The sequence below is a fragment of the Hydractinia symbiolongicarpus genome, chromosome 5 (assembly GCF_029227915.1).
Source record: "Hydractinia symbiolongicarpus strain clone_291-10 chromosome 5, HSymV2.1, whole genome shotgun sequence".
In the NCBI taxonomy this organism is placed as follows: Eukaryota; Metazoa; Cnidaria; class Hydrozoa; order Anthoathecata; family Hydractiniidae; genus Hydractinia; species Hydractinia symbiolongicarpus.
The window spans coordinates 3939047-3951947 of NC_079879.1; the positions used below are offsets into that span (position 1 = coordinate 3939047).

The 12901-nt window shown below is 34.9% G+C and overlaps 1 protein-coding gene and 1 long non-coding RNA gene across 3 annotated transcripts; one reads left to right on the forward strand and one right to left on the reverse strand.

Annotated features, from left to right (window-relative positions):
• Positions 1-3835: 3835 nt before the first annotated feature.
• LOC130644251 (uncharacterized) lies at positions 3836-8604 on the reverse strand. Of its 2 annotated transcripts, XR_008982591.1 has the most exons (5): positions 8377-8604; positions 5538-5736; positions 5245-5426; positions 4206-4637; positions 3836-3913 (listed from the first exon to the last, which is right to left on the reverse strand). XR_008982591.1 is itself a non-coding variant. In XM_057449784.1 (4 exons), the coding sequence occupies exons 1-4, from the start codon at positions 8587-8589 to the stop codon at positions 4569-4571; spliced, it is 663 nt and encodes a 220-aa protein (XP_057305767.1). In that variant the 5' UTR covers positions 8590-8604; the 3' UTR covers positions 3836-4568. The 2 variants fall into 2 exon arrangements, 1 of the variants encoding a protein (XP_057305767.1); XM_057449784.1 differs by having other exon boundaries at positions 3836-4637.
• Positions 4386-9232, forward strand: LOC130644252 (uncharacterized). Its single transcript, XR_008982592.1, has 3 exons — positions 4386-4525; positions 5553-5736; positions 8925-9232. It is a non-coding gene; the product is annotated as an uncharacterized LOC130644252 (long non-coding RNA).
• Positions 9233-12901: the final 3669 nt, after the last annotated feature.

Below are 12901 nucleotides of genomic sequence, written 5' to 3' on the forward strand. Positions count from 1 at the left end.
CATCTGCATTTGCACAAGTGTGTTCCAAGTACGTAGCAGATTCCCAGGATATGTATAAATTCAGAGCAATGAGTGCCTCGTTAATCAACGCCGAATGGTGGCAACAAGTTTAAGGTGACTACACGAAGCTCATCATGCCTACAAGTCACTAAGCTTTGTCAAAGGGTTGACAAAGCTTAGTGAGTCCATAAGAGTGTATGTGGTTGATACTTGGTACACAAGCACAATCAAAGGCCTGTTTGATCGGTTCTGGTGCAGAAAACTATACAGGGAGGCAAGTCCTACTACAAAATTCAAAAGTATGGTCTTGAGAGGAGAAAATGTCGGGAAGGATATAGCAACCTTTCAAAAGGAGCTGCAGTACGGTCAAACTCCGGTGAATTTTGTCATGTTGCAAAGCGTGTACATGGTGCCTCCAAATATAAACCTACCCATAGGTAAAATTCAGGGATACAGCAACAGCATCCTGATTGCACCTTCCGCGATTAATTCTAGAATCCAGCCCGATGCAAATAAGGTGAAGCCAGTCGCGAAGAAGACAATTCACACAGAGACGTTAAAGAGGCACTTGATCCAAAGCTAAAGCTGGAGCAGCAACACCCGCAGATACAGGAATTGGGAAAGCACGACGATACCAAATCTCGGGCGAGCCTCAATTTGGAAAGATCACTATGCGTCTTGGAGCGATCCCAAGGATCAACTGTTCGAATGGATCGATAAAGTGTCTAAGCTCCTAGCCGGTGAACAGACACTACATCGTCGACTACATTATAGTAAACTGTAACCTTGACAAGCGGAAACAGTTTCTGCTCGAGCTCGCTATCTCCTGACTGCATCAAAGCGTAGTTTGTGGCCCTCAGGGGCGGATTTAGAATTCGGCCACTTCGGCACTCGCCTAAGGAGAAATTTTGCCAATGAGAAAATCATGTGTACCTAAATGTAAAAATTGATTTAAAGGAATGCATATTTTTTATTATAAGCGTTTAATAAGATTCCTTTGCGCTCAGGATCCGAGGTAATATTCTTATCTCCACTCAGAAGTGTTTGCCGAGGCTCGACTCTCCTTCGATGTGCTTTGCCGAAGTACTATGGTTCTCACGGTAGTCGAACTACATTTTGCTGCATTACGCTGACTTTGTTTCTCTTGATTCCTTTGCTTTCTGCCGTAAAAACAGTCGACTTCGGGGCCGCCGAGGTGTGGACTTTTGGACTCTCTTAAACAAAAGAAAAACAAAAGAATTATGACGTCGAGAAAAATCTCGCCGAGGTGTGGACTTTTGGACTCTGGTTAAAACAAAAGAATTTGTGACGTAAAAAGAATCTCGCCGAAGTGTGGACTTTTGGACTCTCTTTAGTCGAAATTTACGGTGAAAGAAATATTGATATTAGGGGATGGGTGCGTAGGAATAATTTACCCTTCCTATTGTTATTGCCTTGCGGTAGCCGCAATAACAATAGGAAGGGTAAATTTCGGCCAACTGCAATTCTGAAGCTCTTGCTGATCCAACATGTCTTCTGATGGGAGCTTGCGGGATCGGGTTGTGCTTGCTGTAAAAAGCAATGATATTTGCGAATGTAAAAGTCTTTATAAGATATTGAAAGATAAAATAACAGAGTTTCCTGATTTCCGAACATTAGATCATTAAAGAAAGATTGAGAAAAAGTTGTTAAGCAGAAATTTCAGTGCTGAACATTTTATTCCTGGGTATGCAAAAGAGAAAGCATTCGTCGCTTTGAGGTAACTATCTATTTTTACTTTTGTTGATAATCCCTAAGGAATGTTTAAAAATAATTTAATTGTATTGTGGTGCCAAAGCGCTATTAAGCTTTTACACATTAAACAAAAGTGGTTCACTACAATATACAAAAAGTTTCTATTTGGGTCATCAAGACTATTTAATGACAATAATAGAGCCAGCTGTTATTCTTGTTGTAGATTTGCAGTAGAGTGAAGGGAACAAATTTTTTATGTTCACTTTTGTAGATCTGACGCAGTGGCTATTCATACGTGACTGTACTTTAATATTTTTTTCTATTCGTACGTGACTCTCACGTATTATAATATTTTTTTTCTATTCGTACGTGACACTCACGTACTTTATTATTTTTTTATTTTTTTCTATATTTGCGATTTTTTATATCTATTCTTCGTACGTAAAATCTTTTCTTTCTCTTTTCATAAAAAAAAAAAATATTTTTTATACTTGCATGAAATTTCAATTTGTTATGAGGAAAGTTTTTGTAGTAGAAACCAGCCTTTTCAACTTCATTACAATTTCAGTTGCAAAAAGGCACGAATAGGACTTCAATGCAGAACCCAGTGGGCACTTCAACGTTGAATCAACGTTGAAAAGACGTTGCTTGCGACGTTGAAAAGACGTTGATTTTACGTTGCAAATGAAAGTTTTTTTGACGTCTTTTTCCGACGTCTATTCAACGTCGGACATCGACGTCTTTTCAACGTTGAAACAACGTCTCGCAACGTCTTTTCAACGTTGAAACAACGTCTCGCAACGTCTTTTCAACGTTGAAACAACGTTGCAGGACGTTGTTTCAACGTTGAAAAGACGTTGATGTCCGACGTTGAATAGACGTCGGAAAAAGACGTCAAAAAAACTTTCATTTGCAACGTAAAATCAACGTCTTTTCAACGTCGCAAGCTACGTTGAAACAACGTCCTGCAACGTCTCTTCAACGTTGAAACAACGTCTCGCTACGTCTTTTAAACATTGAAATAACTTCTCGCAACGTCTTTTCAACGTTGAAAAAACGTCTAACAACGTCTAATCAACGTCGTTTGGAAATGCTCTCGCAACCGTTATTCAGCGTCTTTTCAACCTTAAGAAACAGACAAACTTGACCGAATCAAATCATAATCGCCATTGTGGCTTCAGTTTTATATGTCCATAGTTTACATGTCCATGTATCTATTCCCTAGCATGATTCCGACGCTTATATTTGTGTTACGTTATTTGTACATGGTTATTGCGAAAAAGAAATAAAATCATTTCTACGATATGTCATTTTTTTATTATAAACATCGGCAGTATATACAACTTCTCCGCTGAAAACTTCCTAAATGAAACTTAACGGAGTTTTATAATACAAAATATAAAAACGATATTTCAAGTATTCACAACTGGTACTATGTGAGAATCTCCAGCGTTCCAACCCAATGCAAAAAATGTAACGCAGCAATGACGAGGTTGTTAAACGTGCAGTATTTGCAAATTTATAGCTGCGATTTCATGTGCCAGGCACGCCTCCTGATAAGGCAGCCTGTTAGTATGCTCAAATCACCTAAAGTGTCAAGCAAAACTGTTGCACCGAAGTCTTTAATCAAGCATTGGTTAGAGAAAAAGTATGTTTTCTTAATGAAGTCAGAGTTGAATACAAGGGTGTTTGTTAAGGATACCAGATGCGAATAAATACGATCATGATGCTATACTTTATAAAAAGTGTGAAAAGCCACCGTCCTCACCAGGTGCAAGAAGTCCAGGAATCGAGGTTGAAAATTACAATAAAAATATAATGAATATTATATTAGCACTGTATTTCCTTAAAAAAAGCACCCACTCATGCATATTCCATACTTTTACTAGTCACAAGTCCGATCTCTAGTAGAAACACTAAAAATTGTTGAGCTAAAATCACTTTAACATTTTGCCATTCTAATTTTCTGCCACCCAATCAAAATTAATATAAGCTAGAAGAATTTATTACGGCGCTTGAAAAATTTATAATCCTCTCTGATATAAAAGTTGTAAATTATTTAAAAATTAATCGATTTAATTTTCTTCGGCATTAGTTCTTCCCGCTCCTCCACATCTATCAGGTGCATATTTAAGGATTGATGCCGTACACGCACGAACTTCTCCTTCTGTCGCATTCTTTTGATGTTTGATAACAGTTTCTACAACGTAACAAAATTCTTATCACATATTGATGGAGGTAGTTTACAGTACAACAGCTGGACAAATAGATTTCCTCAGATTAATGTGTATTTTTCCCCCTGAACGTCGACCCCTCGAAATGGCGGGAAAAACTTAATACAAACTTGTCGGTTTGGATTAGCACTTTAATAAGAGCTATTGTATTTATTTGTACATATTTTAACCGACAATAAATAAATTAACAACAACAAACTAAAACGCTTACAAGCACATATATAAATTGAATATTAGGAATAGGATTTTTTTACTAACCGACAACAGCTTTATATAAGTTCATCCTTGCAAACCCAACCTTTTCACTTTTTCCCTTCCCTTTCATGTTGAGTGCCGACATTACTTCATTATTCATGATTCTATAATGAAAGTGGAATAAAAGTAAAACAATCGACATCGTAAGCGCATTTAATATATAGTTGCGAGTCCATTAGGCTGCGGGGCCGCATTCCGTAAACTATTCATTCAATTAAATAATTCTTGGACCTCGTGCACGATTTTTTTATGGAGAAGATGAAACGAAGCATGTGGGCACAACAAAGTGATTTTCCACTACCACTGTAAACTACACAACAAAGGTTAGTACATTTTAAATTCTCTAAGGGGTACTTATGCTTTGACTCACTTTAACAGAACATTTTTCACATTTTCGCGAATTTTTGAGCCACCAACTCTTGATAACTGGGATAGCTGTAAAATGAAACATATATCAATAAATATATTTCTAGCTACAGGTGCACACAAACACAAAAGTAGAAAAGTAGTATTTAGCTAGCTATAGTTGTTTCCAGGAGGGACAACAAAGGCAGTTCTTTAAGCTGTGTTCACACTTCATTAGAAGTGTAAGAATTCTCAGATCCAGGTTAACATTATCAAATTTTGAAAAAGAAAACAAGGAACTTTTGAGAAAAATGAGTGGCATATTTGGATTTATCAGCAAAAATTATATAACATAGGAAATTTAGAATACCAAGAGATTATTAGAACAGGATTTATTGTAATTTAAAGTTTTTAAATTTTATAAGAGTTAAAAAATTTCACTGCAGTTAATTTGTGTGGTCATTTCTTCATACAACATCAAAAGTTTGGCAGTTGTACTTAGTGTATAAACTTGAAAATTTGCATGTTTCCATAAATTTTGATGCTGAATTTAAATATGTTGGTCATTTTTGTTAAAAATGATCAGAAAATTCCAAGCATGTTAACCCGGATCCGAGAATAAGTGAACATGCTGTCAGGCTAAATAGTGTGTTTCATGTATCCTTTGGGAAAAAATGAATGTAAATGTTTAACTGACCAATCTATCATAGTTTGACTTGTCTTTTAATGTCTCCTCAAACTCTATTAGCTCTTGAACACTCTTTAGCAGTTCAAATGGCTCCTGTGGTTGAGCTGTGTCCGGCTCTGCTGCTTTTTCATTTTGTCTTCCCAACAAATTCCTGATATCGGTTAGGAGATACAATACCCTCTTCTGAAACTCTAAATCATAATTGGATTTTTTATTTACTAAATATATATATACCATGTATTTCAGTGGGATATTTTAAACATATCTATTTTATTGAATCCTGCTTTGTAATTACAACTTACTTCCTGTCGACATAGGAAAGGGATCGTTTCCAGAACTTCCACCTGCATTCTGTGATCCAGATGGTGTTTGTCTTACTGGACTGACATGCTTCCTCTTTAAACTATTTGGTGGTGTATGTGTTGGTGTTGTGTTTTGATGTTGTATCAATGGTCTGACTTCTGGTGACATGATGGATGAGTCTGTAAGCACATAAAAAAGGTATTTAATATCAATGTTGTATTAAGGGTATAAAAAAGTGCGAGAATAAAAGCGTGCAAAATAAAAAAGTGTGAAACTTGTTATCCCATGAAAACACTAAAATCGCACTTCCTAAAAATGTTGCCGATTAACACTAATTAATTCCGCCCTAATCTAAAAAAATTGAGGGACTAAAATTAATCCCACACTTTTTTTATTTTCACACTTTATACCCTTAAGGTATATAATATGCCTTATGTACTAATCTTTGTGCATATTAAATTCCACATATTTGTGCTTAAAGAATGTACATGTATATACAAATAAGAAATCTGTTTTGAACATTTTGTAAAAAAATTATGTAAGCACTTACCAGAGTCTTGAGCATCATCTTCTATATGTCGATATGTCATTGGTGGTTCACTTGGTATTGGTTTTTCTAAAAGTTTTCATTTTTGCATAAAAAAATCATAGCAACAGTGCTTTTCAAAAATAAATGTTTGAAAACTTTGAACATTTCGAAATACACAAAGTAAAAACGTAACAAGCTTTTACGAATTGCATAAAAATTGCATAAAAATTTCTGGAATACAAAATTAATCATACTTTTTGTAAACAATACATCACAAGACGGCGAGCTTTGTTTTTTTGTGATGACTTCTTCGTCATCCGTTTCTGCCTCCGTGAAATCAAACTCCTCACATAGTTTTCTATCTGTAAAGATAATATATAATGGTTCTGATACATGATTAGTTTTTTTTAAAGTTGTATTTGACTAATTAATTGAAGTAAAGCCACTTAGCATCGTACCTCCTGTAATTTTAACTCGGACTAGTGGAAATTTGTGCCATAATGCTGTAGGTTCTTTTAATTCTGCAGCTGCCTTCTCGACATTCAAAAAACTTGGCCAGTAGACTAAATTATTTTTTATCCAAACTGTTGGTATTGTACCTTCTTCTTCTTGTTTGTTTTCCAACCATATTGCATGGCTCCAACTCATTTTATTCAAATATAGCTAATATAAAACAATGGTTACTCAAGGGAATTAAGGATTTAAATATTGACTTAACATGACAAGATCAAATACCGGATTGTAAGACTGTCGAATGAGGCATGAAGTTGGCTGATAGAAAATCTCAATCTTTTTCCAGCTCTTTGCAATAATTACAAGTTTAATAACTAAGTTTTAACCTAATTTGTATATATACATAATACTAGTGGTGTGTGCAGGTCTCTGGTATAAAGCAAGTAGTGATCACCAAGTTAATTTTCTTATTTTTGTTATAATTTTAGTGTAAGAATTGTAATTTATCAAGCAAGCAAGCACTCTATTTTTTAATAGAATTCCACAGGTGCACAAAATGTATTGAAGGAACCTTCAAGCAGACAATACAATCATAAGTTTTCAATCCTCTACGTTTATTTATCAGCATTTTCACTTCTGCATAGTTATGAATGTCTTTCAAGTACTTAAATGTCACAATTTTTTGCGAATCGATCGAGTTCAGATATTTCGCGGGATTAAATTTTAGTCAATATGCCTTTTTCATGAAAAGTTGGATTTTTTAAGTCAAAACAAATTAAAAGAATTTACATGGGCTTTGGAACAAAACATGCAGCTTTTTAAATATGATGATTTATAACTAAGAATTACTAAATACTTGATATTTAGCTTCAGCTATATATTTTTTTGTCACAATGTTTTCGAATAGATTGCTATAAATGCTTGCATATGCCAGGCACGCCCTCTTATAAGGCAGCCTGTTAGCATGCTCCAACCACCTGTATGTGTCAAGCATAACTGGTGCACATGAAAGCAAAATAGCAAAAATTTTAAATGGTTATTGAATCAAAAGTTATATCTTCAAATAGATTGCTATAAGTATGCTTGCATGTGCCAGGCACGCCCTCTTATAAGGCAGCCTGTCAGCATGCTCCAACCACCTGTATGTGTCAAGCATAACTGGTGCACATGAAAGCAAAATAGCAAAAATTTTAAATGGTTATTGAATCAAAAGTTATATCTTCAAATAGATTGCTATAAGTATGCTTGCATGTGCCAGGCACGCCCTCTTATAAGGCAGCCTGTCAGCATGCTCCAACCACCTGAAAGTGTCAAGCATAACTGGTGCACACCAAAGCAAAAAAGTGATGTTTGCTTCTAGTAAGTCGATGGAATTAGTTTAACTTAAATTTAAACTTAAAAATATATAAAGAGGTTTAACATTGAATATCAGTTATTAATAAATATATATCCTAATTAACATCATGATGTAGTGGAAATAATGCTAAACCTTTCTCCGTTACAATATTTACCACTTTCCTTTTCAGCTCTGTCATTGGTATTTCCATCCGTCTCAACAATCGCATTTTGTTTTGTGGAATAAGGCAAATATCTAATTTCATTGAGTCACAAGGTGAATGAAATAAGCTTTCAGTGATCTCGTTAGCTGCTACATCACATATTACACTTTCATTCATAATTTCCTTTATAAATATGTAACTACCATTTTTCAATAAAAAACAATTATCTCTATTTCGACTTGACATCACTGTTTTTAGCACTTTTTTTGAATATTTTGTTCCACAATTTTCAAGCTCAGTAATACGTTTGACTACTTGTACTGTAGGATTTTGTGAATTACGAACAAATTTTTTTAGAATTTGCAAGTAATTTTCAAATGGAAAGCACGACATGGCATCTAAGGGCAAGTTGAATTTCTCGACGTCAGATGATAGATGAATTAAATTATGCACGTTGTATGAGCAGAAATAATTTCCATAAAATTCTTGTGAATTTGTCACAAAATATTCCAGAAGTTGATGAGCATAATTCAAGTAAGCAGACCTGATACCACCATTAGATTCCAACATGATTTTGATAGCAATTGATAATGATAGGAAATGATGAAGTAAGACCACCTCAGCCTGGGCATTATATCCATTAAATATTTTTTGAGAAATCTAGCTAGCATTGTTTTTTTAGAGATAAGTCTCTGGAAATAAATTTTTCTTACATTCTGAAGAATCCCCATCTCTCTTGTACTGAAATGTCGACTTGTTGACATGCAGACAAATAACATCACTTCGGCAATTTTTTGCCGACATGGAAAAATTTGATTTAAAATAATTTAGGGTCAAACGATTTATTTCTAGAATGTGTCAAATAAATATGCGTGAAAATTTTAGCTAACTTTTTCTTTCTTTAGATTCTGCTACGAATGCTACCGAAGCAAAGTTTACGAATTAGCATATGCTGTACAGAAATACTTTACTCACGTCTGTGGTTCTTCGCCCTTTTCGCCTTGTGAGTTGATACGAACTTCTTAGGGGCTTAGGCGCGAATTTCCTCATCGAAAGTTTCCCGCCAATGACTAGGAGGGATATTACATGCGACAAAGTAAAGGTTTAAATATGTGAAAGCGAAGTAAATAAACAGTTATTATTGTATTATAAATTATAATTTGACAAAATGGATTGTATTTTAAATGTCTCACATCCATAATACAAGTTGAAATATTTGTTTCTCTCAAAATACGAGGACAAAAAACCCCCTGATAAATATTACAAAAAATAAATCGAACGTTTGGTACGCTCTGTTGAAAAAAAATCCATTGAATGTTTTGTGTACATTTCATGTTTGTGTTCATTCATTCTCTGATGTTATGTCACAAAAGTTTTAACATAGCATAAGAGAATGAATGCACATTCGGCTCTTATGTAAAAAAGTACATAGATGCGGCTGTAAAGTTGCAAACAAATGGTAATATTTTGAAGTAGTAAAACTGCAGTAAAATTAGCGATATATATGAAAAACAACATAACGTCGGCATTAATATATCCAATCGCTGACAAATTACAAAAAAATTAAGTAAAACGTGCGTTCTTTATTTCTAGTTTATGACGATCTTTAACAAACACCGAGTACGCTTCGTTATTTTGTTGGACAGTTTGGAACACTTCTATGAACGTCTGTTTGAGATATAACTTTGCAGGCCAGTGTGAGACGAACTAAAACAAATAAGATTTGAACGGAACAGATTCTCGGTAAAAAGTTAATTTGGTGCAACGTTGAATAAACGTCGATAAGACGTCGGTTGAATCAACGTTGCAGTGCAACGTTGAATAAACGTCGATAAGACGTCGGTTGAATCAACGTTGCGGGTGCGACGTTGAATAGACGTCGGTTGAATCAACGTTGCGGGAGTGACGTTGAATAAACGTCGATAAGACGTCGGTTGAATCAACGTTGCAGTACGACGTTGAATAAACGTCGGTTTTACGATCGTTGAAACAACGTCTTTTTTCGACGTTGTATCAACGTTGATATCACGTCGGTTGAAACAACGTTGTGGAAACGACGTTGAAAAGACGTCGATGATGCGACGTTGTATTCATGTCGGAGGGCAACGTTGAAAAGACGTTGAATTTACGTCGGTTGCATCGACGTTGCAGACCCAACGTTGATTAGACGTTGAATGTTGGTTGCGACGTCGCGACCAGAATTCAACGTCTAATCAACGTTGAAAAGACGTCGTGTGCCCACTGGGAAGGAAGAAGATGGAGGTCGGACAGAGTTTTTCGAGCTTTGAGCAGTTAAATGAAGCAATTTGTAGTCATAAAAAAGCTAATTATATTCAAATTCATGTCAGGAGTTCTCGTTCTATAGAGAGTGAAGCTAAACGTGCAACGAAAAAAAAAGTATAATACCAACATAAAATTCTCTGAGATTGATTATTGGTGTATTAATGATGGCAAGAAATTTTTATCCACTTCAACTGGAAAACGTCCAAAACAATCGTGAGTATTATAGAACTGAGTCTATATGCGTCGTAATCAAGTTCTATTTTTTAAGATGAGTGTCTCGATGATAGTCGATGATTTTCGTTTCATAGTAAAACTAATAAAAAAAGGTATATTTCGTTTACATAACATTTCATCTATGATTTACGCATACTTGAGCATAGAATATTCTTAAAAGTTGTATATAGAATTTAAGGCTAGTTTCTATAATGATCAAAATGAAAAATTTTCCTTACATTTCAGCAAGGATGTATGTATATGATAAAAATTAGAACAACTGAAGACGGACAACAACTATATGTGAAAGATATGCACAAAGAACATAACCACGCTGTCAATAAGGTAACAAAAAATGTTAACTGTTTTACAAATTTATTATGACCCTAACATGCATGAATTTACCTTACAGGCATGTTTTGAACATTTACCGCAACAACGTCGTATAACCGATGTAGATACGTCAGCTGAAATAACAAAAATGCTTCAGTTGAAAGCAAACAAGAAACGTTTACAAAACCACGTATCTAAAGTAGCAGGTTTTCCCTGCTACTTTAGAAACGTGAAAGATCTTCACAATATTCAGGCGAAAATGGCAGGTAGAAGTAAAAATGACGTCGAGATCAGGGAAATGAGAAGTGTGCCTGGTAAGAATTTAAATTTTTGAATTGATGTACTACCTTAATTTTCGCAGCTACTTAATTTTGCAATTCAAGAAAGAATTTATTTCCAGGTATTATTTTTTAATTTTTTTAAATGACGTGAAAGATTATTGCTACTTTCTATTTAAGGAGCCACTGTGGAAGTTATTGTTCACAGCGAAGATACATTGAACGCTATATACTATCAGGACATGGAAATGAGAAAAGCTTTTTCTGCTTACCCAGACCTGCTTATGTTAGACGCAACCTACAAATTAAATGATTTGCGAATGCCAGTATATTTGTTAATATGCGTGGATGCAGATGGAGAAAGCGAGATTGTGGTGTTTGGATAGTAATGAATGACGAGAAATCGACAATTGTCCGCATGAGTGAATGTTTCAAGAAACACAATCCTAGCCATAATCAGATAGAAGTAGCGGTCATTGATAAAGACATGACGGAAAGGGATACCTTGAAAGAACAGTTTTCTCGTGCATCTATACAGTTACGCTTGTTTCACACACTGAGAGCTTTCAAACGTGAGATCACGACAATAAAGATTGGCAGCCATAAAATCAGATAAACATGAAAAAGTTTGTTAAGAATGCTCTTGTAAATATATTCATTCTGTGAAATTCTCTAAATTTCTTATAATTCCCCCAGACTCATTTTAAATAAATAAAGCACGTGAGTGTCCCGTACGAATGTAAGGAAAATAATAAAGTACACAAATGTCACGTACGAATAGAAAAAATATTAAAGTACGGTCACGTATGAATAGCCACTGCGTAGATCTGAAGCTTCTGGAAATTGTTTATACAGTTCAGCATCCTTGTGTTTGGGAAGTAACAATATGTTGGTGGACTTGCTACGACTTCTGGTATTGTTGGAACTTTTTCTCTTCCCAAATTTTTATTCCAATCATCCTCTATTTTCTTTCATCTTTCAAGAGCAAAGAGGTTCTTTCAGTTCTCTGAAAAATATTCTATTTTTCTGTGTTTTCCATTTTGCTTGTGACAGCAATAAAGAAGGGGAAGAGCTTATAAAAGAGGAAGCTGTCTTAACTTTAAATGACAAAAACTGGTCAAGTTTCCTTTGCCTTTCAGCTTTGTCCTCAGTTACAGGGAGAATATTACCCTGATATTGGAGAGGAAAATCCGCCTGGGTTCGGTCCTGGGGAGGGGGGATTCCGCCCCCCTTACGTTTTTTTAAATAACTCCTTATTGCTATGTTATTTGGCTATGAAACTTATTGAGTTTCAATATTTATCTATTAGACACCTGTATGCCAAATCCCATACCTTTCAGAGGCTTGGATATTGGCCATTACTCAAAACTACCCCTAAAAATCTCTATGAAATCCTTATAATGGGTAAAATTTAATATCTCGTGTTAATCCGATTTCCTGATTTTGTCGGATTTTACCCGAAAGTCGGAAAAAACCGGATATTCGGGCAATTTTTGGCAATTTTTTATTCGATACACGTACAAACCGGAAAATATGTTAAATAACTTTTATTTAGCTTTCAGAAACTTCAAACAGAATACAAAAATTCGATCTGGAACAAAAGTAATTAAATTTTAAGCAGATAGTGTCATTTTTAACAAATTTCAAGCTTCTGATGACGTCACAGAAAATGTGCTGACGCAAGCAAAAATTTATTGCTGCCATTTTGTTCTTTTTTTGACGTACTATAAGTGTGCCAAGTTTGATTCAATTTGAACAACCCTATGAAAAGTTAT

Coding starts and splice junctions, on each gene's coding strand:
- LOC130644251 (XM_057449784.1), bottom strand. CDS start 8,589: ATGTTGGAATCTAATGGTGGTATCAGGTCTGCTTACTTGAATTATGCT. Junction 5,427..5,537: donor CTTTCCTATGTCGACAGGAA/GTAAGTTGTAAT, acceptor ATTATGATTTAG/AGTTTCAGAAGAGGGTATTG. Junction 4,638..5,244: donor AGTCAAACTATGATAGATTG/GTCAGTTAAACA, acceptor TTCATTTTACAG/CTATCCCAGTTATCAAGAGT.